Source organism: Corylus avellana, chromosome ca10, assembly GCF_901000735.1.
Source record: "Corylus avellana chromosome ca10, CavTom2PMs-1.0".
In the NCBI taxonomy this organism is placed as follows: domain Eukaryota; kingdom Viridiplantae; phylum Streptophyta; class Magnoliopsida; order Fagales; family Betulaceae; genus Corylus; species Corylus avellana.
The window spans coordinates 8,793,892-8,821,438 of record NC_081550.1 but is presented as its reverse complement, the minus strand read 5'-3'; the positions used below and the strand labels follow the sequence as shown (position 1 = coordinate 8,821,438).

Genomic DNA, 27,547 nt, shown 5'->3' with positions numbered 1-27,547 from the left:
ATGGTACTTTTGAATAGCAAGAAATATAATGAGTTGACAGGACATTCGAAGGATCAGTGAAAGAACCATTTGAATTCGAGGGCGAATTCTCTCCTACCTAGGAAGAATGATGTAGATCGGCAAGCCTGTTTGCAGCCCTTCCGGAACAGCTTCAACCCGAGAACCTTGTCTACAAGCTCATCCGGAGCTTGTCTGGACGGCTATGTTATTTTCGTGCTTTTTTAGGTTTTATGTCTATGGTCGTCCGGACGAGCTTCGTAGAATTGCAATTTAATTTAAGTTCATACTTTTATTAGGTTTAGGGTTTGGAGGCTAATAAATTCATGCTTATAGCCTCTAGAAACGGAGTTGTTGATTATATTTGAGTTTGTTTAATAAGAATTACTTAGAGTTGAGTTTCTTTTTTATTTTTCTTCAAAACTTAGAGAGTATCTAGCGTTTTAGAAAAGATTTCTTAGATCCTTTAATAGAATCAAGATCTAGAAATACCTATCCGTTCTTTATTGTTGTTATTCGATGTAGCCCACTAAGTCACGCTGGATCAATATTTTAAGTTCAAGGAACAACTATATTATGAGTAATAAAATTCAATAAAAAAAAATAAAAAATCATTTCACATACGTAGTCGATTTTAAAAGCCAAGTATATGCTAGAGTAATGACTACTATATAACTTGATTAAATGATGTGACAATAAAAATTAGTTTTAGATCGGTACTTAAAAAAAGTCAAAAACTAATTTTTATTCCACGTCATCCTTGTTGTATAATTGTCTTATAGCATCACTATTGAGCTCTTTAAATTTGATTTTTCTTTAAAAATTTGAAAAAACTAATAAAAAGAGTCATTTAACAAGCTTTCTATTCTATTTCAAATTTATCTTTGAGCAACAAGGCTCACCAAATACCAAGTGTCAAAAGTGAAAGTTATTTAAGTTTTTATTCTTATATATTCATTTTCCTTCTCTCTCATCTACCAAGAACCAAAACAGAATTAAAAAAAAGAAAAGAAAATAATAATATTTAACTAAAGTAGAGGAAGATATAGAGAGTTTAATATTTGGTTCATTTTAAAAGTGACTCTTCACATTTTAAAAAAAAAAAGAAGAATAGTTTTTCTCTTAAAATTTAACTTTTATTTGAAGAGCTCAATATGATGCTCTTACATCAATATACTATATCCTATTTGAAATTGAGTTGAGAAATTGAACTTTTGCTTAAAACATAAAGCCTGAAATAGCTTTTTAGAAAAATATTAATTTTCAAGCTTCCTCCAAAACATAGTTTTGAGCTTTTTAAGAATAAAAAAGTAAAAAATAAATTGTTTTTTTAAATGTTTTTACTAATAGACCAATTTTTGCCAGTGTAACTGTGTATGTACTACAAATATTTTTTTAAGCTCTTTAATGCAATCTCTAACAAATAAGGATGGCCGCAATTTCAATTTTTTTATTTTTGTTTTTTTGGAAATTGTGTATTCTAAAATTATGGAACATAGGCAACTTAAAAATGCTACATATAAAAAAGGTGGCATGTTAGTATGTTACCGAGGATAATTAAATATATTTTTATCAGTTGAGACGAAAGTTGTTTTGATTTTACGAAGAAGAAATAAGTATATGTAGAAGTGAACAGGAATCGTTTTATAACTCATTAGAAAAAAGTTGAAGGTAGTGAATGATGTTTGAGTTTTAGGCGGGCCAAATGAGTAGATATTTTGCGTTTAAAATGCAAATTGCTTAGTGGTAGGAGGAGGAAGAAGAAGAGGAAAGGAGGGTTCGTAGTAGATGTGGAAAGATTATGGCGGTGGATACGAATTTCGCATTGTTGTTTGAGAAGCTGAAGGTGGAAGATCCATGGCTTCCTCCGAGGACTTGGGAATCCATCCCTTCCGAAAGCGGACGCCGAGGATCACTCTCTTCTTCCCTGTTCTCCTCTTCCTCTCAGCCTCTCTACGACGCCTCCGTCGTCTCCGTAAGCCCAAACTCTCTCTTTCTCTTGCTGTTTTACGCAACTAGAGTCTTTAGGGTTTCTACTTGCTTTCAAAGCTACTGAATTTTCCTTTGGCATTTTTTCAAAATGCTTTTCGAGGCTAAAAAAATTGCATTGGTCTTGGATCTCTGGAAGCAAGAAAATTGCTTTCAGAAAAGCCTGACCCCGAAGTCTGGTACGCACTGATGATGCATTATGACATGCATTTCTGATTTACTGGGTTATTGAATAATCTGAACAATTGGTTGAACAATGGATATATTCATTCCCTGCTCATTGTCTTCCTTTGATGTGACCCAGAAAAGGCGCATGAAAAAGGATGATTTATGTATAGTCTGAAAGGAATTCCTAATTATGAGAACATTCAATATAATGAAATGTTATTCATTAAACCCTAATACCGACTCAGCTTCAACTGACATCTAATGCTATGCTTAGTGTTTTCTATTGATTTTACCAGTTTGACAACAAAAGGCTTGGTAATATATTTTCAGGCTGTGTTATCTCAACAGCCTACTAAAGTGTAGCAATAGCAAACCAAATGTGCCTGAATTTAAGTTACTGTATGGAAGCTCACTGATATTTTGAATGTGAACTTTTGGGCGTAGGAGGGAAGTTTGGTGAGGTTGGCAATGTTTGCACTGCAAGGTGTACAATCAGCACTTATTAGTATCAAAAAGCTTTCTGCTGCCTTTTGTTCTGAACCAGCTGATAGGACCATCCATCGAATTCCAAGTCTGTGGAACCGGTCTTCAAGCACTCATGCTTTGGGAAAGATTCTGAGCTCCATAGGCTGCTCGGGTTCTATAGTTTTTCTTCTCCATAACTTTGTAGAGTATTTTACTAAATCAAAATTGGATGAGAGTTCGATGGGAAAGAGGGGTGAAAATTCTGAACCCCCAGAAAGTCAAAATCATCATGACAACAATTGTCCTCCATACGGTCTTGTTAATCATGCATTTGCTGTTGCTGTTGGGAAGGTTTTACAGGGGTACTTGTGCGCACTGGACACATTATATGCATCAGTAGGTTTCAGGCGATCATCACGGGGTGTTGGCATGCCTTTTCACGAATCTTCTGTGGTAGGATGTTTGACTAGTGTAGCGCATTCTGAAATTACGCTATTGGAGTTGTACCTGCACACGAAGGAATTGAGGATTCAGATTGAGGCTCTTGGAAATATTTGCAACCTACGTAATGTAGCCCGTTGCTTCTCGGCATCATCTTTTGAAGATTTAATTGCTAAAGCAACCTTTGAATTTTGTAACTTCTGCAGAGGAGGGGATTTACTCACTTATTTGTATAAACTACTACAGGTTAGCTTAAATTTTATAATCTTCCCTGTGTTTCTTCCTTCTCTTCTGACACATAATTAAGATTTTCAACTAGGAATGTTTTAATTTCACTTCTTTTACTCACTGACGTTAATATTATGATATCCTTTCACATAATTGTTTATTGTCATATGGTAACTATAAAATCTTTTCTTCACAGACAAGAATTCTGTAAAATGTTTGATTTCTGACAAGGTTGTACATCCATATATATATATATATATAGTTTTGCTAATGATTTTTTGGACCAAAAATGTTATTTTAGGTTGCTGATCCTGCTCACCATGCTGTACTCAAGTTTCTCTTTCTTCGGTCATGTGAACCATACTGTGGGTTTATCAGATCCTGGATATTCAAAGCTGAGATTAGTGATCCTTATAAGGAGTTTATAGTAGAGCATGCTAACAATCAACTGCCTAATCCACATGGTAAAGCTGGCATATCTGTTGACTTCCCATTGCCAAGTATCAGGGTATTGTTGTCTATTGCAATTTTGAAACTTTGGATTCAGAAGCTGTTTTCTATGTGTTCATCTTTTAGCATTCCTTCTTACTGTTGATTATTGTGGTTGGGAACTGTTAAAACTCAGGAGCGAGATGGAGTTGCTATTCCTTGTTTTCTAAAGGACTTCTTGAATCCACTTGTCAGAGCTGGTCAGCAGCTGCAAGTGATAATGAAATTGCTTGAATTATATATTTATGTTGCCACTGGGGACAATACTTATGAGGATTTTCTTCCATGCTGGAGTGGTTTTTCGAGCATTTATCCATCATATGCATCTCCAGTGACTTTCAGCAAAGTAAATATAGAAGCGATGGTACTGGCGAGAGACAGTTACTACAAAATGATGCAAAAGAAACTCGAATATCTTTTGACAAAATTAGAGTTTAGATATGAACAGGTAATTACAGTACAATAGTTTTAGATTCTTTCAATGATTCCTGTGTTTGCTGCTACATAATATTAATGAATGGTAAAAATATGTTGCAACAAATTTGAATTATCTGAAATCCTTTACCTTGTTTTCATATGTTATTGTCTGCAAGATGACATGGTTCAAAGACATATTTATCATGACAATTTGTGGTTCAGGCTTGCTTAGATTATACTCCTCCTGCCCATAGTTATATTAGTGAGTATATGTGGTATTTGACATTCTTTGGGCTAAATACTGAAATGTTATCCATTACTCTCTGTTTACTATACTTATATTAAAAAAAAAAAAAAAAACTCTTTGTTTACTATGATTCTGCAATGCATGCTCTCTTGATTATTCCTAATTCCAAGTTAACATAAAAGTAAAATTATCCTGCCTATTATCATGTTTTCTAGCGAATATGATGCTTTCTTGATTTACATACAATGAAATCTTAATTGTCTCCTGAGCCATCGGCTATCATTCCACTTTTTCAAATGTTAATTGTGTGTTGCAATAATGCTAAAATGCTATTGTCTGATCTGCTGTAGTCCGTGAACAAACTATAGTCCTAGTGATTTTTGTCAATCCTGTTACGAGAGTTGTTTATGTTGTGTAAACTTCAAGGATACTGCAAATCCTGCATTGAGATTCCAATGGAATTCTCCTCAGCATTGACCTGGTTTACAATGCTATTCATGCTTGGGCTTAAGGAGATTAAATGCCCCTTGTTTCTGCTTATTGGATTGCAAAAAAGTGGTTTTGCCCTCCAAAAGTTGCCACTTGGTAACTGAGAAAAAAGTGGTTTTTGCATTTCTTTTGGCAAAAAAACGACGAAAGGAAAAACATGAAGAGGATGCATAATGCAAAAGCAGTCAGAGACACCCCTTTTTGCCTATGCAGAAAGAAAAAAAAAATGGGATTAATGGAATATCAATTGATGACACATGGCTCGCGTATGATACCTCATGCACCAACTGTATCTTCTACATGGCAAATCTATTCTAAATTATAAATTTACCTTACATAATATTTTTTTTAAGTTAAAAAAAAAAAAAAAAAAAAATTAAAAAAAGAAAAGAAAAGATGGGTGCGGTTGTGGGGAAGGCCTCCCCTCACCACCCTATGAGGGGTGCTGACCACCCCTATGAGAGGGATGGTTGCCCCTCACCAGATAAGGGGCAGCTTCCCCTCATTAGTGAGGAGAGCCACCCCTCATTCGGTGAGGAACGGCTCATTGGTGAGGGGGCCGTTCCTCACTGAATGAGGGGCGACTCTCTTTCACTGGTGATGGGTGGTTGGTCACCCCTTTGTAAGGGGAGGCTGGTCTCTCCCTCATAGCCGCCACCTTTTTTTTTTTTTTTTTTTTAAAAAAAAATTTAATGTTTTGTTTTGCTTATAATTTTTTTAATTTAGGATAGATTTTCCACATGGAACATACAGTTGGCACATTACGTGTCAGATGTGAGTCACGTGTCATCAACTTAGTGGTCTGACGTGGTACATCGTTAATTAATTGGATGGTATGTGGACGAAAAGACCTATTTGAAATTGAGGTAAAACCTAAGGATCCAATTGTCGAGATTGGAAACCTAAGGACTAAATTGAAATCACACAAAAACCTAGGGACTACATTTGATTTTCCCTTATTTTTAACAGAGTTCCATCCGTCTCCTTGTCCAAAATTATCTTCTTATCCTTTGATAGCTTCCCATTGTATTTGTCATCAGCTTGGGGTATTAGATGTGCGTGGGGACAAGGTTCTGCCGTAAGCTTGCAAAAGTGAAGGAAATAAAGATTTTCCAGCAGCTGCTCCAACTTGTACCCTTAGTATTTTGCATGGCTGTCACATTATATTGGATAATCAAATCATGTTGAGGGCTTTGGTTCATGAGCACCACTCTTTCATTTACCTTAACCTTTGTTCTCCCCCTATTAATGATTTTATTAGGTTGAGAGAGAGAGAGTAAACAATTTGTTTCATAGATAATAAGAGTTTGTCATGTTTACCTGCATGCTGATTTGATTCACTGCTGCTTTCTGATCATCTAGTTGCATTCTTGTATTAATTTTTCTTTTCCTTTTGCAGGTAGTTCCACGTTGCACTGAATCTGTGTACTTTGATAATGATAGAGGGTGTGCAAACAATCCAGTTTCATTCACGTTGGATGACAGATTGGTATCTCCTTCAGCAGCAGATAAAAGAAGCTCAAATGTGTAATCTCTCTCTCTCTCTCTCTCACACACACACACCCGATAGCTTGTTCTGTCTGTTTTGATTTTACTGACATAAAGAGTGGCTGGGAATAAACAACTCATTTTAATTTATGTAAATGGTCCTTTACATGAATGCATGCTTGCTGATAAATATATTTCTCTCTGGTTCATGGGTACTCTTTCATTCCACTTATTCTCTATATGTTGCTTTTCTTTCAAATGTTGTTAGTGCTTCATTGATGGTTAGTTTTCTCTAATTCTCAGTGCTTTTAGTAATGTGAACAGTGATGACTCAAGTTCAATGGATGAATTCTCTTATGTGATGGATACATACGAGTTGTCTGAATGTTCTTCCACAAACAGCTCTGAAGAGCAAATTGAGCCCGAGCAATTGATTGAGCCTCCTAATCATATGGCTGGGCTTGAAACTAAGTATTTATCTACTTTAACCTTCTCTACGAGCACTTCAATGGATATTTCTTTGCAAAACCCTCGTGAATTTAAAAAGCCATGTCATATAGCAAGTGATTCACATGGAACTCATGAAATAACAGACTGCCTTTGTCATGATGTGCATTTAAGTAATGATTCTATGCTGCTTGAATCAAGGGAGTCTTGGACGTCTGATATTCAACATACAGATACGTTAGCAGATAAAGCCTGGACACCGGGACAACCCCAGAAACAATCATTTAATGTTTTTGAAGGATACAAAGATGACTCGAGATCACATCCTGCGGACTCTCTAAAGCAGTGGAAAAAAAATGTAGGAGTCATAAAGGAAGATACATCGTATTTTAGCAAAACTCTTGCCACTCTCAATGCTTCACTGGAAGAAGCCTCTGGCAAGGGCCAACAAGAAAATCCAACGTACTCTCCATATTCATATACATTGCAACAGTGGAAGCCTAACTACCATAGCAATTTTCTCAGTATGAACCCAATGCTGACAAATTATGCTTCCCTCCACTCAATGAGCAAGCTTGGGGAGAGATGCAGCACAGACAATGGGTGTTCTTTGCCTTACTTTGACTTTACTTCTGTAGAAAACCCTTGTAAGTTATCTGTGGAACAGTTAGCAGCTGGTTCTCGGCATGAGTTTGGATCTGAGCTTCTGTTACATGTAGACTCTCATGGATCTTCTACCAGTAGTAAGAGTGATCATCATGGTAAACAAGGCCATGATGGAGACCATGTTTTGATTGATAATATCAAAGTGTGCCATGTTTATTCACCATCAGACTTGAAGGACCACAACCAAGAAGTTATGAAAAATGTTTCTGGTGGTAGTAACTGGGAGACTTTGCTTGGTACTACCAGTGACACCATTGATAATAGTGTTGGAGGTCACAGGCAGAGTTTGTCGGCTGTGTTTGAGATACCACTTGATTTCATCATTGAAAAATGTCTACTGCAGGAAATCATGCTTCAGTATCCTTGACTTTTATGCTAAAGATTAATCAAATTATGCTGTGTGGTTTGTTCATTTTTTCTTTATTTTTCTCTTTAAAATGCTTCATCAACCACAAATGCCATGTATAAGGGGACTTCTGGATTGTCTGCTTGCCTTTGATGAGGTTGCTTTAACTGTTGCTTTGATGTTTTATTTCTGCTGAGCATATATGTCTATGTTTGCTAACCTTTCCAAATAGTGTTTTCTCTTCTCCAACACAAAAACACACTTTTCAGAAAACATTTACCAAGCAAAACAGTTTTCAAAAAACAAAAAAACAGATCACTTTTCAAAAAAAAAACAAGACACAATTTTTAGAAAATTTTCCAAGCCTTAAAAGAATATTTTGAAAAAATAGATGTTTATTTTCTCAGGTGTGGAGGTTTACTTATTACTTGCAACAAAATATATAAAAAAAAAATAGAGGGAGGTGGTTGCACGGTCACCTCTGTCATAGTCATGGGTAGCCGTGCGGCCACCCCTGCCCTGTTCTGGCAGCATGATTACTCTCTCTCTCTTCTTTTTTTTTTTTTTGTTGTTGAAGTAAGCAGCCAGTTTCACACCTGAAAAATAAGCATGTTCAGTGTTTGTTTATTTGAAAATACAAAACACTTTTCAAAGTGTTTACCAAACAATTTTTTTAAGTAGACTCCTACAGAAAACAATTTCAAGTGTGGACTACACCGAAAACACTTCTCAACTTTCTATCACATCATAAACGTTTTCAAATCAAAATACAAAAAACACTTAACAAGGTCAATGGTTCTGTAGTAAATAATTAGCACCCAATAGCAAGATTGTTAAAAATATGGGAAAACTACCCTTATCCCCCAAAACTTTTGCAATTTCTCCTCTAAAATTTCAATTTTTGCAACGTGCCTTGGGTCATTTTTTATTTTATTTATTGTTTTTCTGATTTTTTGTCCTTTTTTTAGTTATTTTCTTTTTCTTTTTCTTTTTAATCTTATGTAGCGGTATTTTTGTCATTTGGGGTGTGAAAGGGGGACATTGCAATCCCTTTGGTAATCAAGCTGGGTACATTGCAAAAATTGAAAGATTTAGTGGGACATTGGAAATTGAGTGGTAGTTTGGGGGGTAAAATTGTGGATGAGAATCATAAGGTAAAAGCACATTGTAAGGTGCAGATTGTGGAAGATCAATGAATTAATACTTTAATCTCATTTCCTCCTATAGCACTAAGATTATTAGCCTTAGTATTAATATAAAAAGCCTTTAGCAAATTTGAAAAAAGAAAAACGAATAGATAATAATACCTTAGGTACATCTTCACTTTACCCACAGCAATTTGTAATGCAAGTCAAGCACTTATGAAATATGATGCTTGTCTAAGTTCTCTAATATTTTTCGAGAATTAATACTTGATTCATTGTTATAAATTGCTGAATTTCTTGGGTTCTTGATTGGTCTAATTCTTCTTTTTCTCTTTTGTGTCTCATAGTTAAGTCTCCATTACTATAAAAAATTTTCCTGCTCCAATTTTAGATGTTGGAAGAGATATCATTTTACATCATGGTCTTCTTTAAGAATGCTAGATATAAGTACATCAGCAAGTTAACTATCAAGTTGCTTGAAGAAGGATTTGATTTGCTGGAACATTTGCTGGCACTGCGGCGGTACCATTTTATGGAATTAGCAGACTGGGCAGATTTGTTTATCAAGTCACTTTGGCATCATGTATTCTTTTCTAATATAACTTTAATGCTTTATAATTACATGATTCATATGACCCTAAACTTTCTGATTCTATTCCTATCTTTTACTTGAAACAACAGAAGTGGTGTGTCACCGAGGCAGATCAAAGGCTTTCAGAAATTCAAGGTTTCCTTGAGGTGTCAGTTCAGAGGTCTTCATGTGAGCGAGACCGTTATAAGGATAGGTTATTTGTGTACATGAAAGAACATGGGACTATGCCTCTTTCAACATCTATTGTTGGTACTTTTTGCTGTTTTTGGTTACTTCTTTATTTTACAGTTTTGTTGAATTCTTCCCTGTCAATTTAAATTTAAATTTGAATCTTAAAATATGTAGATCCTATTCTTCTCCTTTGATTGCAGGAGTGCATTCCTTCAATTTTTTAGGTTTGGGTTACCGTGTGGATTGGCCAGTCAGTATTGTTGTGACTCCAGATGCATTGCAAATATATGCTAAAATATTCAGTTTTTTGATACAAGTGAAGCTTGCCGTATTTTCATTAACTGATGTTTGGTGCTCATTGAAGGTATGGATGCCTAGGCATTGTTTACTTGCCTATTTTTATCAAACAGCATCAGCAGGCTACAAGCTTATTGTTTGATCATAATTTTAATAATACTATAGCAGACTCCCCTATCCCACTGCCTCTTTCAGGGAACCCTCGCCCTTCCAAGTATTGAACCACAGACCTCCCTCCCTTAGAGGGATTGAGGTGCCAGTTGGCTATAAAAGTTCGGTTCTTTAGCCTTCTCTTAGTTTTGTATATCTCTGGTTATGTTTAAAAATTTGTGAGATTGATGTGTGTGATTTGCTGTATCATTTTCAAGAAAACTTGGTAGACTTATTGATACCTGCTTCTTTCTTCAAGGTGGAAAATAGGAGCATTTGGCTGTCAACAGCCCCAACTCCTGTAGGTTGCTTAAACTAGACTAAATGTTGATTAATTCTCAGTTTGTTACTAGTTAATGTATGCATAGACATAAATCTTGGTCTAGTCTCAAATGAGGCTATGCTACATTTTACCTCCCTTTTATGGATTTCTTTCTTTATTTATTATTATTTTTGTTTTCGATTGTGTGTGCGCGCTCTTGTTTTTGCTTAACCATGAACTTGATATTTGGTGTCAGGTGTCTGCAGAAGTGGATGCAATTTCTAGAATTTCAAATCATTAACATTAGTTTTAAGTCATGACTCATCTCTTAAGAATTGCATATAAATGATGAAACATCCTGGAAATTCAACTGGCTTTTGATCACGTTAAAGTATCTAACAAGCTGTCAATTTTGGTATACAGGATTTGGTGCATTTGATTAGTCAGAATCGTACTTCTGAACATCATGGAAAAGAAGTGGGCCATTTTAACATATTGATGAAGTTAAGGTACGCCTTACAATTGTCTGTTCTATTTGGATCTTTTGTACTCAGAATGGTAGCATTTACATTTGCTCTGGCTACTATGTTTTTGGATTTTTTGATCATCTTATTGTAGCAATGTTGCCAGAAGATGATATGGGTAAGAGATGGCTAGTAGACTTCAAAAATGTAAGAAATCTTAAAAAAAGGGAAAAAAATCTGACCGTTGGACATGTATCTGTAACTCGAACAATCTAGCATAGGTTTTTGGGATTGAACAAAAGCTATTTAAATAGTAGAGCAAGATGCGAAGAAAAAAGAATGATCTAGAGTCTGCGTTAAAAGTTTTAGAAGGATGGGGTTGTGGGTTGGAATTGAGGGGATATACTCCTTCATTATGTAAAACCAGGATTGCTGCTAGCATTTTAATAACTCTTTATCTATCTGTTTGTTTCTTTATTATTATTATTTTTTAACCAATATTGTATATCTTTCAAGCACTTGGTTTAGGTTTTTTTAGTAAATGTGATTAAAATTTATTTATTATTTATTTTTTGTCTATGTCCAAAATTTGTTTTAAAATTACCATTATATCAAAATTCAATAGTGATCTATCATAAATCAAATCCAATGGTATTTTTTTTAATAAATAAGTAATTTATTGAAAAGCGTAAATGGGCGCAACCCTTACAAAAGAGGCCCCACTAAAGGCGAAACGAAGAACAAAAAGCCACAAATTGAGGCAAAGTAGAAAACAAAGGCACATTAAAAGCGCCCGTCCAATGGAATAGAGTCTTGATAAACAACTTTTTAAGCTCGTCTAGCGTCTTTTATTGATCTTCAAAACATCTTGCATTCTGCTCTCTCCAAATAGTCCACATTAGACACGATGAGGCTATTCTCTACACCTCCTTTATTGAACGATTACATCTCTGACCTTTCCAACAGGCTAACAAATTTGTCACCTTTCCTTGCATGACCCATGTGACATCAAAAAGAGTAAATAGCATACTCCATAAAGCTCGTGCCACTTCACAATGAAGGAGAAGATAATTGACAAACTTGCCACTCCTCTTACACATACAACACCAATCCACCACAATGATTCATTTCTTACGCAAGTTATCCAAAGTTAGAATCTTACCCTGAGTCGCTGTCCACACAAAGAAACTTACTCGCATTGGAACTTTAACTTTCCATATACTCCTTAACGGAAAAGAGGAAGCCTCCACCATCTCTATCCTCAAATATGAGAGCTCACGAAAAAAAGACCTCACCTAAAAAATCTTTCGTTTGGAAGGAGTCCACCACATATAGTTTGTCCCCCCTAGTTGTCGTTGGAAACCATATAGCTTCCCAAAAATAGCCATCACCACCTCCACCTTCCAATCCTGGACTGCTCATAAGAAAGGAACATTCCATTGTATAACGCCATTAGACCACTACATATTATCCCTGACCCATGTCTCCTTATTGCTCGCAATACAAAATAAATTAGGAAATACTTCCTTTAGAGATTGATCCCCGCACCAAATATCATGCCAAAACCTAATTTGAGAACCATCCCTGACGTAGCGGAAGACTAAGGTAACTAATCAAAGAGCAGCGTCTTTGATTCTGCAAGGAGAAGCGTCTTCGTCTTCTACCCAAAAAGATAAAAACAAGCCCGCAAGCTAAAAGAAAGATAAAACTCCGCAGAGTATTTGAGAAAGAATTCTCTGATTTGATAATAATTCCATAAGTTTCTTTTTTTACATAATAAGTTAGCCTATTTATAGAAGAGAAATACTTGTAGAGAAAGTAAACCTACTTCTAGAAAGTAAATCTAATCCTAGTAGGAAAGTAAACATAATCCTAGTAACAATAGTAAACCTAATCCTAATAAGGAAAGGAAAATAATTAAAGCAAATCTAACCCTATTAAAGAAAGGAATAAAGTCCTAATAAAATAAAAATAAATTCTAATATAAAATTGACAATCAACGAGAATCGTGACAATCTTTCCTTTTGTACTCCCATTGTCTGAGAATTGATAAGATTCTGATCAAGCGGCACTGTTCCGATATTATTTTTGATATTTTCTTTATTTTCGTTTTTACCGAAAATAAAGGTAAATATAGTCCTACATCAGACACCCCCACTTGAAAAAAACTTGTCCTCAAGTTTTCTTTGGGACATGGCACGCGCAACTCCTTTGAAGAAAGGTACTTGGAGAAATCTACATAGATAGCATCAAGACACGATATTTGCTTTTCGTCTACTTCCGAAAAAATTCCTCCAACTATTTCTTCATGGATGTCATCTTCAACTTCACTGTTTTCTTCAAATGGATCACCAATTTTTGTGGTGATTGTGATGGTGGAGGAGGTTGCACTTGTGGTGGAGGAGGTTGCAACTGTGGTGGAGGAAGTTGCACTTGTGGTGGTGGAGGTGATAGCTGTTCCTCCATTGACGTAATCGTTGGAATCAATGATGGTGGCTGCACATATGTTTTCTCTGACGGCAACTTCACTTCTTCAACCAGCGTAACATCTTCCACAACTTCTTCACCATAATTAAAATTCTCTTCATTGGCGAATGGCCTATTTGGAGAGTTATGAAGATGATTATGGACATGACAAAAGTGGTTTACATCATCCTCACGGAATTGGTCAACATAAGGATACCGAATGGGTTCCCTTCGAATCCCATAGTCATCTGGTGGTAGGAACCGGGCATTGAATAACTGCTTCATCTTGGGCCAAGATGTCACGGGTCTTTTTCCTTCCCTGAATCGAGAGAGCTTCAACCATTCCCACCAAGCGGATGCTCTACCTTTGAGCTTATAAGCCATCAACTTCACCTTCTTTTCTTCCGGAATACACATGTACTCAAAGAATCTTTCTACCTCTATTATCCGGTCAAGGTAATCTTCAATGTGAAGATAACCATCGAATGAAGGGAGATCGATATTCATCCTGTACTCCCGGGTGTCTCTGTGATTCCAATGGGCACGCATTTGCCGGCGTTCAAACGACTCGCACAATTGGCGCACCTCCTGTTGCATCATTTGTGCCGTTTGCCTGAGCTCTTGGAATTCAGCTCTGAAAGGAGCCTCTGTTCGCTTGATATATCGCTGATAGTCAGATTTCGAAACATCTCTCTCACGAACGATGTCGTTATAGAAGTTGTTGTTGTAGTATAAGTTGGCCATCGAATCCAGATAATGCCGGCTCGGATACCCCATGAATTTGGCTCTTGAAAGAGCCCCTCTCCTACAAGTGGCGTTGTTGAAGAAGTTTGTCACCGTTGCACTGATTGGCCATGATCAGGATAAAGCCTGCTCTGATACCAATTGACGTAGCGGAAAACTAAGGAAACTAATCAAAGAGCAACGTCTTTGATTCTGCAAGGAGAAGCGTCTTCGTCTTCTACCCAAAAAGATAAAAACAAGCCCGCAGGCTAAAAGAAATATAAAACTCCACAGAGTATTTAAGAAAGAATTCTCTGATTTGATAATAATTCCATAAGTTTCTTTTTTTACATAATAAGCTAGCCTATTTATAAAAGAGAAATACTTGTAGAGAAAGTAAACCTACTTCTAGTAGAGAAAGTAAATCTAATCCTAGTAGAGAAAGTAAATCTAATCCTAGTCGGAAAGTAAACATAATCCTAGTAACAATAGTAAACCTAATCCTAATAAGGAAAGGAAAATAATTAAAGCAAATCGAACCCTATTAAAGAAAGGAAATAAAGTCCTAATAAAATAAAAATAAATTCTAATATAAAATTGACAATCAGCGAGAATCGTGACAATCTTTCCTTTTGTACTTCCATTGTTTGAGAATTGATAAAATTCTGATCAAGCAGCACTGTTCCGATATTATTTTTTATATTTTCTTTATTTTTGTTTTTACCGAAAATAAAGGTAAATATCGTCCTACATCAATCCCCTACTCCAAATCTAATAAATATTGAGAAAATTTCCCATCCTCTCCTAATACGTTTCCACATGCTAACTCCAAAAGGGCCCTCCACCACCTTAGTACAACCGCCATTCATGCACCCATACTTGTTTAAATGCTAAGTTCATTAATATTGTTAAACAGCCTTGCTATAGATGCATTAGCTTTGGTGGTCAAGTATGTTAGTGTCAATACCTAATATGTTTAACGGCGGCCTTGCTATAGATGCATTAGTTTTGGTGGTCAAGTGTGTTAGTGTCAATATGCTTAACCTGGGTTCAAGCCATGTGATTTGAGTCTTCCCCATAAGGAGTGGACAATGAGCTTTTTTTTTTTTGAAAGACGAAGAAGAAAAAAAGGTAACATTTTGTGACAAGTATTCCTGGCACTAGTGAGTACTTGTGCCACTAGCAAAGATTCCAAAATGAACAAAACTGATGTTTGGTACCGGTAAGGATACTATTATCCTGGTCAACAGAGTTTCTTGAGATCTAATAATTTGCAGCATATATCCCAAGTCTCCGAAAAAAAAATTTGACAATGTAATCTGTAACCTAGAATAAAAAAAAAGGAAATGTCACTGATCATCATCTCTAACAGTTCTAGGTAATATTGGATTTTCAAACTTGACCAAATTTTAGCATAGGTATTTTCTTTTAGAAGTAATCATTTCTTTCTCCCTTCATACCATGTCAGGCATCAGGTCAATCACTTTGTATCTACGTTACAGCAATACGTGGAGTCACAATTAACTCATGTATCATGGTGCAGGTTTCTTCGCTCACTTCATAATAAGGTTTGAGGCAAACTATTTTAATCTATTTTCTTCTACCTGTAGTATATTCTTTGACTAGTTTTATCCTTCTTCTTCTTCTTTTTTATTTTTTTTATTTTTATTTATTTATTTATTTATTTTCATAACCTAGTGGTGTTAGCTTAAAATAAATTTCATACTCTTTTGCCTAGTGGATGAAGGATATACTTTTGCACAAGGTGAATTTAGAGTTGGTGTATGTAAGCTTGATATACATGGTTGGCTCAATTTTTGACAATATAAGTTTTTGTGATAAATGATTTCTAATACAGTATTGGTGCCAAGATTTGTCTAAGAGGTCTAGTGTTCCTTGGTATGCCACTTGTTTCAATCTCTATTTCGGTGTTTGTTTTGGTTTCCACCCTACATGTGCAAGTGCTGGGCCTGCATGTCAATCTAGGCGGGCTTACCCATGAGATAGTGTGGAGCATACATTGTTGGTCCACTTCTTGACAGTTCTTAAACTTTTGGGACAAATGATTATTAACAAGACAATAATTCAGTGTCATTACTTATAGTTAAATCGCCATTTATCCCAAAATCTTAAGTTGATAGGAATGTATGAATTTAATTATTTAATTTATATTATAACACTCCCCCTCATATGTGCTTTAACAAGTGAGATATCAACACGTGAATTATTTAATTGAAATGGAAGGTCAATAACGGAAACAAGGTTCGAATTCAGAACCTTTGATTTGATACTATGTTAAATCATCGTTTGTCCCGAATGCTTAAGCTGATAGAAATGTATGGATTTAATCATTTAATTTATATTTTAACACTTATTTCGGTTGAAAGTTTATGTTTATCACATGGTTGGCTTCCAAGCAAACTTCATAATATTACATACAAATATCTCGCATTTGACTAAGATCATGCATATAGTAATATTTATTTTTGAATCCTAAACTTTAGTTTGGTAGCAACACATATTTCATAATTGGAATTGTACACTCTACAGATCATCAATCATAGAGAGGCCTCTTTACCATTCTGTATAAAGATCAAGTTAAAGGATTAAAATATCTTTTCATTTTGTTATTCATTGCTATGATAATTGATCATAAAGAGGACTCTTCACCATTATGTATAAATAGGCTATCTATTTGTACTGATATGGAAGAGGGGTGAATGTACACAATTCTTTTTCCATTAGTTTCCGATTCTTCTCTTCGTTGCAGGATAGAGCACCTTGCTAGATCATTGTTTTCAAAATAATGAAAGATATGAGTGTCTTTAGAAAGATAAGCACGATTGATAGACATCTATCATCCTCATATTGGTTTTTTTTCACCCTAATGATCGTCTTTTTATCATACGCATTTTCTTTTCCAATTTAGTTAAGTATGAGTATATTTATTACTTTTTTTTTTTTTTTGTAATGTTCTGATCTCGAATATGGTTGTGGTGTATGTAGGTCAAAGATATGTTGGATCTTGAGTCAGTGCATATGGCTTACCTAATGGATTCATTACACATGTAAGTTCAGTTTTTGTTGTCATGTAAAGCTTTGAGATATCTATTACATGAACATTGATTGCAACATAGAGTTGCAAACATGGTTTTTAAGCAACCATCCTGGATCTTACATTGCCCTCTAGGTCCCTGGAGAAAAAAAAGATTGATATCTATACTTATGTAATACACCATGTTCATTAGATGTGAGGTAAACATTGACCTATTCAGGGACCAGCATAAGGGATTTCTAGTCAATCATTGGGTCATATTATTGATCATTTTTGTAGTGCAGAAGCTAAACTACTAACATTAAAAGCAGATAATTACTAGAGTAAATGGAAGTTTGAAAGTTCCAATACAGTGTCCTTTACATACATAAGAAAGTTGGAAATGGGCATTTTTATGTTTTGCTTCTTATGCTGGGCATCATTGCAAGAGCAGAAACAGCTAAGAGGATGGGTGCCAGGTCCATTCGTGTATTACATATTGTAAGCTGGTGAAAGTCTTGGAGCAATTAACATTTATTGGGTACATGAATTTGGTCAGCCTCTAAAGACTCATTCAATTAGGGTTAGACCAAGAAATATATACGACTCAGCCATTCCACTTCGTTTGGTAACATAGCTTTCTTATTTTCAAGTTGTTAAAAGTGGTCATGCTAACTACTTTTTTTTTTTGATAAGTAAGTAACTGACTTTATTAAAAGCGTAGGCGCCCCAAAGTACACTGGAAGTATACAAAGAGGATCACCTAACTAAAAAGGGAAAAACGTACAAGGAAATCGTCATAACTAATCGAAACCGGGAAAACAAACGCTACAGTCCAAAGATATAGAGTATGGAAACAATAGGATAAGAGTAGTGTGAAAGAGTATGTTAGGGTTAAAAGAATTAGTTGGTGGATGGGAGGTCGTTCTTGGAGTGCGGTAGTGTGAAAGATGATTCCTTTTATGTCTTATGTGGTGCTTATGGAGCGAAAGAAATGCAAGATGTTTTGAGGATTCCACAAGGACTTTAGAGGAGCTTACACTTTTTTCTTTACACTATTCACTTGAATAGTTGCTTGGCTAGCCCCGTTAGTGATTAGATTTTCTGAGTTTCTTATTCTATTCTCACCTTCTAATTAGGCGCTCTCTTTTTTTTTTTTTTTTTGATAAGTAATGTTTTATATCAAAAGCGCAGAGGGGTGCAACCCTAGTACATAGGAAGTATACAAGGGAAACAACTAACTAGAAGAAGAGAAAAGAATAAGGAAATCAAGATAGCTAACAACTAAAGGAGCGAGCCAAGCCACTGTGCACGTGTAGAGAGTATGGAAAAAGAAAGCCGTGAGTTCCTCCAAGGATTGCTCAGAATTCTGAAAGCATCTCTCGTTCCTTTCTGACCATAGGCACCACACAATGCATTGAGGAACCATTTTTCAAACAACGCCACTCCTAGAGCGACCTCCCGACCACCAACAAGCAAACAAGCCCTCCACCTTGCTAGGCATGACCCAAGACAATCCAAAACGATTGAAGATAGCATACCATAAGGATCTAGCGATCTCATAGTAGTATAGGCGCTCTCTTTCTATACTACTTGTGTACTAGGGTTGCTCCCCTCTACGCTTTTGATATATACAACATTACTTATATATATAAAAAAAAAAGAATTAGTTGGTGATAGGGTTTTGTTATGGGGGTATTTTGGTCATTATTTTGAATATAGATTGTGAGATGAGAGAGACAATGTAAGAACGTAGCCTCCTCTTCCACTATTTTCTTTCCATGCAAACCCTAAAACACGGTTTCAGAGCCTAGGGTTTGACTACATCGCACTCACTCACTCACTTTCTGACTACTTCTGCTCCTTTGCTTTTTTTCCTTTTGGTTGTCTCTTTTTTTTTTCTTTTTTTTCTTTTTTTTTTTCTATGTTTTGTGTGCTACTAATAGTAAACGTCTAAAGCTTGGGCTTCATGCCCGTGATTGGAGGTAGATGGTGTCAATATCACCGTCATCAGTGGTGTGATGTCGTCGACATCTCTGCCGTCAATTTTGTCGTCGTCAGTAGTCTTGGTGTAGACGGCAGGTATTGCAGTTGCTGCGGTATGAGTTCTACTCTGTTTGAGGTGTGTAAACAATACTTTGGGCTTGAGCTAGGTGCTCAAAATGTGGACGAGTACTACAATCAGGTTGTTGCTATTAGATAGGAGAGGAACATGTATCAACTGCTCTTTAGTGACATGAAGATTATGGAAAAGCAATGTCAAGATATGGATGTTCGATTTCTTCTCTCTTGAATTTCGAGTATTCTGTTTGTGTATAGACCTTAGGTGGTTCAGACCTCCCATCTCTTCCTAAGGTTTTTTCTTGGATTCAGTGCACTACTCTTTTTTATCATGGCTCTCAGCTGAGTTTTGAGCGTAATGGTGAGCGCGCTGCATTTGTTTTTGTCCGTGGTGGTTTTGGTAGTTCTCATGGGGATGTGGCAGTCAAGGTGGTTGTGGTTTTCTTGGAGGATGTGATTCTCAAGGAGGTGGTCAGGCTGGAAATCGTGAGCCTCGCAAATGCACTCATTGTGGCTGTGGTAATCATTTTGTGGATTCTTGTTGGGATTTACACTGCAAACCATTTGGATTTTCCAATCAGGTTTTTTTCTAAGGAGGATTCTCTAGCTACATTTGGACCACTTGCTAGTTCAAGCCCAATTCTAGATTATGATCTCGAATAGATATCAACTTATCTCAAAGAAAGTATGTAATATCCAAGTATTGAAGTTGCTAGATCTCGAATAGGTATCAACTTATCTCAGAGAAAGTATGTACTTGATTTTTTAGAATAGACGGGTCTTTTGGGTGCTCGTCTTATTGAGGTTCTAATGGATCCGAATCAGAAATTACTAAAGGATGAAGGGGAATTATTTGAAGATCTTGGTAGGTATTATTGTCTAGTTGGAAAGTTGAACTATCTTACTATTACCAGGCCAATATTTCATATGCAGTTAATGTTGATAGTCAAATCTTAGAGGCTCCTCGTGTTTCATATTGGGAAGCTATTACTTGTTTTATTCGATATTTGAAGCGCTCCCCTAGTCTTGGGATACTATATAAAGCGAATGGACATCTCAGGGTAGAAGGTTTTATTAATAGAGATTGGGCAGGTTCTCCTTTAGATAGACTGTCTACTACAAGATATTTTACATTCTTAGGCGGCAATCTTGTAACTTGGAAGAGTAAGAAACAAATAGTGGTGATGCGATCTAGTGCTAAAGCAAAGTACAAGGCTCATATGTAACCAGGCTGCTTTACATACTGCATCTAACCCAGTTTTTCATAAGAGGATCAAACATACTGAGGTTGATTGTCATTTTATTCAAGAAGAAAAAACTCAATGGAGATATATCTACATCATTTGTGAAGTCTAGAGACCAGTTATCATTGTTTTATTTTTCAAAACTCTATATAATAAGATGTGAGGTAGGCTACATAACAGGAATGCGGCTCCTCATTCTCTCCAATAGTTTTCATGGAAACCTTACAAGAAGGATAAAACAAATTATGTTGGTTCATCTTTTAGCAAATGAATATTAGGAACACTACTAAAATAACCCTTTATTTACCTATTTGAAAGGTATAAGTAATTATCACAATAAAGACAACCATATGCCACTTTGAGATAGTGTAGGATTGCTTATTGAAATAGGAGTACAGCCTAAAGTTCATATATGAAAATCAATGAGAAAACAATCGTTTCATGTACAAAGACATTCCATTATGACAATGCTGATTGATTATTTGGTCCTCACTTTAAAAACAGTCGGATATAGTGAATGTTCCAAGATTGAGGGAACTGAAGCTTTCATGGAAAATCTGAACACTCCTCATGTTCTGTTTGTTCTTTCTTTCTTTTTGGGGTGAGATTAAGGATTATTTATTGCTTGTGTGTCCCAATAGGATGGAGAACCAAGCTCAATGGGCCTATTTCTGCATTGGGGGCATCAATAATCCTATTGTATTCCCAAAGCTACAACATGGCTTGAGATCCTGGGAATGGAGTGTGGGATGCTTAAAATATAGGTTTTCTCATATATTTGCTGAAGGGGACTATTCCGTGGATGTTGTTTTGCTGAATTCTTTTGCTTCAGCTTTATAATTTTGTTTTTGCTTAACCTGTTACGTCGATGGAGAAAAAGATTTTTTATTTTCTACTGCATAGTTTTCTCTTTTTTTTTGGGTGTTGGATGTATTGGAAGTTTCTTAAACTTGACCATCTCATAACAGTGTAAATACCCTTTGCAGATGTTTCCTTTCTGATGAAACACGGAATGTAGCCAGTATAATTGAAAACATTTTGCAATGTGCACTAGACTTCCGCTCTTGTCTTACTGGAGGAATATGGGATATTGGGATGGATCAAGGAGATATGTGGGGTAATTTTTCTAGAATCAATATATCCCAGGTGATTCTCACATCTTTTATCCATAATGTTGTGTACACGACTTAAACTGTACTATGTTTTAATTAGCTTGTAGTCTGCACAGATGTTTGTGAACATGTATATGATGCTCTCTCTCTCTCTTATAAGTATTTGCTGACATGAGTAATGCTAGTGGTGCTCTAATATGGCTTTAAGATCTCTGGCATGGGGCAATCCTCAAAATATCAAATATTTCACATCTTACATGACTGTATATGTTCTTTATGAAACACATTCTTGGGTCATTGCTTTGAAGTGTATAAATGAAGGAGGTCTTTGATTGTCTACAGCATGCCTATCCATAGACATGTTAAAAGTGTTGAAGTATTAATTAAATTGTTAAATTTACTAGTTCCTATAGTTTAAGCTTTTAAGAAAAGTGGTAATTTAACATGGTATTAGAGTTTTCAAAATCGACAAACGTCTTCTTTCCTACCCATTGCTTCTTTGCAACTTTGTGTCGAACATCTTAGCTGCAATCCTTTCTCCCCTTTTTTTTTTTTTTTTTTTTTTTTTTTTTTTTTCACACAGTTTCATCATATCCACACCAAATCAGCAATACAGCCAACCCAAGCACCTCTTTTTTTTTTTTTTTTGATAACGTAGGAGAACTTTACTTAGATTAATTGCACGTCGCAAACACAAACTGTACAACAATCCTCACCGTTTATCAAACTCCTATGGATAACTGACCCCACCCGCCAGAACCAGTTACCAGGTAATCCAGGAGCTTTTACCCCTGACGGGCTAAGCAGTTTATCCTCATGCCCAGGAGGTAGACCCAACCCAAGCACCTCTAACATGACAAAATCTTCTCCAGCATCCTCTCTACCTCTCCAATAAAATCCACTCCTGAAGGTCAAAAGAGATATTTTCAGGGGAGTCTTTTGAAGGTGAAGGGGAATGAAGGTTGGCTGAGGTTCTTACCTGCCCACTTGTCCCACATGATGTTTCCTGGGAAAATAGGTGGCAATTGAGGCGTATAAAGTGACACACTTTGGAGTAATGGTTTAGTTTTGAAAAAAAAAAGAAAAAAAAAAAGAGGCTGTGTAGAATTTCTTGGTGGGGTATGACTGGTTATCTATTGTCGGCCTTGGTATTTTATGGCAAAATCTGACCGTTCCTAGGTGTTTTGTGGCGAGATTCAACCCCCCCTTGGTATTTTTGGTGAGATCCGACCGTCCCTTGGTGTTTGCAGGGAGATCTGATTGCCCCTTGGTATTTTACAGCGAGATTCGACCGCTCCTTGGTGTTTTGTGGCGAAATCTGACCGCTCCCGATGATTTACGGCGAGATTCAGCCTTTAGTTGCTGTTTTTAGGCGAATTTTCAATTTTTTTTTGTTTGACAAACGAAAGGAAGTTACTCCCATCAGTTCAGGGGGGTGTTAGAGGATAAATCTCGGCCCATATAGCATCTCCTCCTTTCATGCTTGACAGCAGCCTCTCCTCCAAGTTTCCTTGATTTCCTCTTCCATGTTTCATGCTTGCTCTAGATTTTACTCCATGATTTATGGGATGTGCTTCCCTTCGTTAGTCTATATATTATTGTATCTTGTAACCCAAATCTCTAATCAGAACTAGACAAAATGTAGTCCTTTAGTTGTACCTTCTTCTACGAATCTCCATCTTCTTCTTTACAAACTTCATCTTCTCTTCTTTATTTTATATGGTATCTGAGCTTTCAAAATCAACCAATGTCATCTTCTTTCCTACTCATTGCTTCTTTGCGACTTTGTGTTGAACATCTTAGTTGCAATCCTTTAAATTAAATATTCATCCCTATTTAAATAAAATATTCTACGTGTTGGGCCTTGTCAATTAAAATGGACTATGAGCCCACACGTGAGGAGTGTTTTTTTATTTATTTTTAATTATAAATTGTTAAAGTAATGATTAAATTTACCTCTTACTATAAGTTTTACTTTTTTAGGAGAACTGGTAATTTAACATAAATAATGTTGTATATATCAAAAAGTATAAAGCGCCCCTAAGTACACAGGAAGTATACACAAAAAAATCAAAGCTGGCCAACAAAAGCCCCCCAATAAGAGAGCCTTGAAACCCAAAAAAATCCTAAGCCCTCATAAACGAACCCCTAAAATCCCCAAAAAAAAAACCTAAACCCACACAACAGTCCTAAACCCACGAAGTTGTCCTACCTTTACCCTGACTAGAGCCACACGTAAGGAGTGTTAGAATATTGATTAAATGATTAAATTCGTTTCTTCCTATCAGCTTAAACTTTTGGGACAAGTAGTAATTTAACATAGTATTAGAACCAAAATCATCCACCTCCAATTTTAATAAAATATTCCATGTATTAAGTTTCATCTATTAAAAAGAAATTTAAGTCCACACGTGAGGGGGAGTGTTGAAGTATTAATTAAATAATTAAATTTACATCTTCCTATAAGCTTAAACTTTTAAGAAAAGTGGTGATTTAACAAAAAAGTGTATTAGTATCGTCAGTACTAGTGCTGATACTACTAAAATGATGATGATAAGGCATTGAAAGGTCAGCATATTGGAAATGCTCTAATTGATTGGGTGTTAGATATCCAGCTTGAGATCATCTCTCAATGAGTAAGAAATGTACTTCGAAAATGTTAACAGGATATGTACATGAAGGGAAATCATTTCCCATGCATGTGGATGATGGGATTTCATCCATTTTCGTGGTGCATTCTCACACGACACATCATCTAGTTCTCTGCATGGTAGGAAAACCCTGCTGGGTCTCAAGTCATGTTTATTGGACTAGGATCGTCTCCATTTCAAATAAAATAGATAGTATCTATATCATAAAATTAGTACATCTAACGGTATACATAATTTCACATTATTTAAATTTTGTGATATACGTGCTAATATTGACTTTATATACACTGTTAGATGTACTATCTTCCATTTCATTTGAAATGGATATCTTCCATTTTATTTCAAATGAAGAAGATCTTATTCCATGTTTATGACATGTGTAGTCTCATTTCAATTAATTCAAAGTGTAACATGTGTGTGGAAACACAGTTTTTCAGTTTTATGTTTAGTGCATCATTTATGCATGCACGTGTGTATCTAACAGCCTAAACACATCTCAATCACTTCCAATATGATATAATGCATCTCTGTGCAGTTGGATTCATTATATGTTATGAACAACATAATACATTCAAACCACTGAAATGCTTATAGTTTTCTGTTTTCAGTGTTTTGAAATAACAGCTGTGGTTCAAAAAACAGTCAGTTAACCTTTTAGTTACATCTGTTTGCAGGTGCTTAACATTAAGCGGATATTCGACAAAAATCTGACTGAATTGCGTCTTTGCTATCTTAAGTCTCCTAAACATGGGGAGTTTGGTCTTTCCCGTTTTTGGGCAAATCTCAATTTCAACGAGTATTACTCACATGTTGGTAATGAAATGGGGTATTATGCTCCCTCGGTGTAAACCTACCCGTCATGCCGATTGTGACGAGCACCAGATCGGGATCTAGGGGGGATACGGACCAGTGCTTCGGAATTGGTAATTAGAGGTGTGCATTCTCTAGGCAGTATACTTTCAAAATATCAAGTTAGATGCCTCAGTAGTGCCATTCAACATCATCTATTATGTTGTTGGTCAATGTCCATGTGAGCCTGAAGATTCCTGTATCTTTTGGGTGGTTATGCTAAATCGTTCCCCAACCATTTAGAATTCTAAGTTAAGAATTTTTTTCCTTCTCTTTTTCTGGGTTTTGGTGTCTTTTTTTTTTTTGTTTGTTTTTGGCTTGGGGTTTGCTTCCTAATGGCCAAAACTAATGAGCTTCTAGCTTTTTGTATTAGGGAAAAGGTGATGCATACTATTTGTGAGTCTGTATGTATGAGAGTGTCTGAGTTGTATAGTTGAAATGATTATTATCGCTATAATTTCAAAAAGAAAAGTTCTTTGGCATGATATTCACTGTTTTTCTTTACTTTTTGAGGAGAATTTTGTGGGATAGGGCCACGGATGGCGATGTGAAGACACTTTCAGTTGCGTGTCTTGAAGGTAATGAGCGGTGACATCCACTCTATGTGAATGGAAACGTTTGAATTATGATATTAGGATTTAAAGTTAAGGGATAAATGCATAATCAGTATTTGTGGTTGATCTTTATTACAAAATGCTCCATGTGGTATCAAAATAAACTCAGAGGTCTTTGGGGTATGCCAAAAAAATGATTTAGTTCCTATACGTAGTCAAATTCTGATAAAAAATTTAACAGATTCCATTAGTTGGCACGTCACCACCATTGAAATGGTGACACATGTTGCTCTTAATAGAAAAAAAAAAATATAAATATATTAAAAAAAAAAAACTAAAAATAAAAAAAAAAAAAAACTACAGTGTTCTCTCTTCTCCCATTTCATCTCTGTCTCTTCCCCCATTTCATCTCTCTTCACTCTCCCCTCACTGACGGTCAGCAACAAAGACCACGACGCCGAGCACCGCTAACGACGAGCTAGCCACATCTTCGGCGACGAGCTAAACCCACTTTTTTTGCCACTTCTTTTCTTCTTCAGCAAAGGTGAGAGGATAAGAACAGCTAAGAAAATTGAACCGACTTCTTTTCTTCTTCAGCAAACCCACAATTAATTCAAATATGATAGGAAGCTTCCTTTCCACAAATAAAATACCAACAAACTCATTTGAAATAGAGAATAACCCATGAAAAAATTGAGAATGAAAAAAACGTAATAGACAAGAAGATTGGGCCGGTGAGGGTCTTCGGCGTGGAAGAACAGGTCATCACACGGCGGGGAAGGCCGACGATGGTGGTCGTTGCTGCACAAGGCAAATTTTGGGGGGCGGGGAATATGTGTTTGGGAAGAAAATTGGGGGAAATGAGAAAATGGGTCTAGGGGAAAGGATTGACGATGAAATGGGGGAAAAGTGAACACTGTGTAGTTTTTTTTTTTTTTTTTTTTTTTTTTTTAAAATTTATAGATTTAATATATTTTATTAAGAGCAACACGTGGCACCATTTTATTGGTGGTGACATGGCAACTAATGGAATCTGTTTAAATTTTTTAACGAAATTTGACTATATGGACTAAATTGTTTTTTTGGCATACCCCAAGGACCTCTGAGTTTATTTTGATACCACATTGAGTGTTTTGTAATTTAGGTCAATCACAAAGACTGATTATGCATTTATCCTTAAAGTTAATTCATATAACACTATGTGATGTCAATATTTGTACGTCTTTTAAAAATAAAAAAGATGTGCATTATGTATTTAGATATACAAATTTTAAATATTGACCATGAAATAGATATGATTTATTTATTTATTTTTTCTATTAAAATAGTCAGGCGAGAGAAATTAACTATAACTATTCTACGTAGACGTAACCATAATAGCACTTGTCCGCATAGAGCCATACATGAGATGTCTAGATGGTAAAAACTGCTGGCGCTCCTTCAAGTTTGACTGAGCCACAATTTGGTTTAGCTTCATCAGGACATTAGTGAAACTCAAGGGGATTAATATTAAAAGGATCGAAAATTCTCATTTTGGAGCTCAAACTCTCATTTTAGTTTTGAAAAATTTCAACTAGATGACATCAGCCGAAGGATGGGCAATGTAGATGCCATATGAAAACCCTATATTAAATAAAGACAAATATAACACTCCCCATAATTTTATATACAATTTCTGTATAATCTTTTGTTTGTGAGCAGTGCTCTGTTCATGGTCCAGTTAGATAGGGTTTCTAGAGGTAGCAGGGAGTGCACATGGCATGTGATACCCATGTACGAAGACCACATGTGCATAGAATCTTGTCTCAGTTGTCAAACTTTTCATGGGTATTGCCGTATTGCCGTAGGTAGTAGATGCCATATGAAAACCCTATATTAAATAAAGACAAATATAA

General features: G+C 35.9%; 1 protein-coding gene across 4 annotated transcripts; it reads left to right on the top strand.

The window, feature by feature from the left end:
- Positions 1–1,627: 1,627 nt before the first annotated feature.
- On the top strand, positions 1,628–25,583 carry LOC132163972 (uncharacterized). Of its 4 annotated transcripts, none has more exons than XM_059574365.1 (15): positions 1,628–1,972; positions 2,599–3,306; positions 3,590–3,796; positions 3,914–4,225; positions 6,330–6,457; positions 6,743–7,888; positions 9,464–9,605; positions 9,704–9,863; positions 9,986–10,149; positions 10,492–10,533; positions 10,918–11,003; positions 15,616–15,715; positions 17,154–17,215; positions 21,473–21,632; positions 24,924–25,583. In XM_059574365.1, exons 1-15 carry the CDS (start codon positions 1,799–1,801, stop codon positions 25,095–25,097), a joined length of 3,765 nt encoding a protein of 1,254 aa, XP_059430348.1. In that variant the 5' UTR covers positions 1,628–1,798; the 3' UTR covers positions 25,098–25,583. The 4 variants fall into 4 exon arrangements, with proteins under 4 accessions (XP_059430348.1, XP_059430347.1, XP_059430346.1 ...); XM_059574364.1 differs by having other exon boundaries at positions 6,731–7,888; XM_059574363.1 differs by having other exon boundaries at positions 6,722–7,888.
- Positions 25,584–27,547: the final 1,964 nt, after the last annotated feature.

Bases quoted from the DNA above. Each gene is read 5' to 3' on its own strand.
- LOC132163972 (XM_059574363.1), top strand. From the start codon at position 1,799: ATGGCGGTGGATACGAATTTCGCATTGTTGTTTGAGAAGCTGAAGGTG. The intron at 11,004-15,615 runs GTACGCCTTACA...ATACCATGTCAG, and splicing joins AACATATTGATGAAGTTAAG to GCATCAGGTCAATCACTTTG. The intron at 17,216-21,472 runs GTAAGTTCAGTT...TACCCTTTGCAG, and splicing joins CTAATGGATTCATTACACAT to ATGTTTCCTTTCTGATGAAA.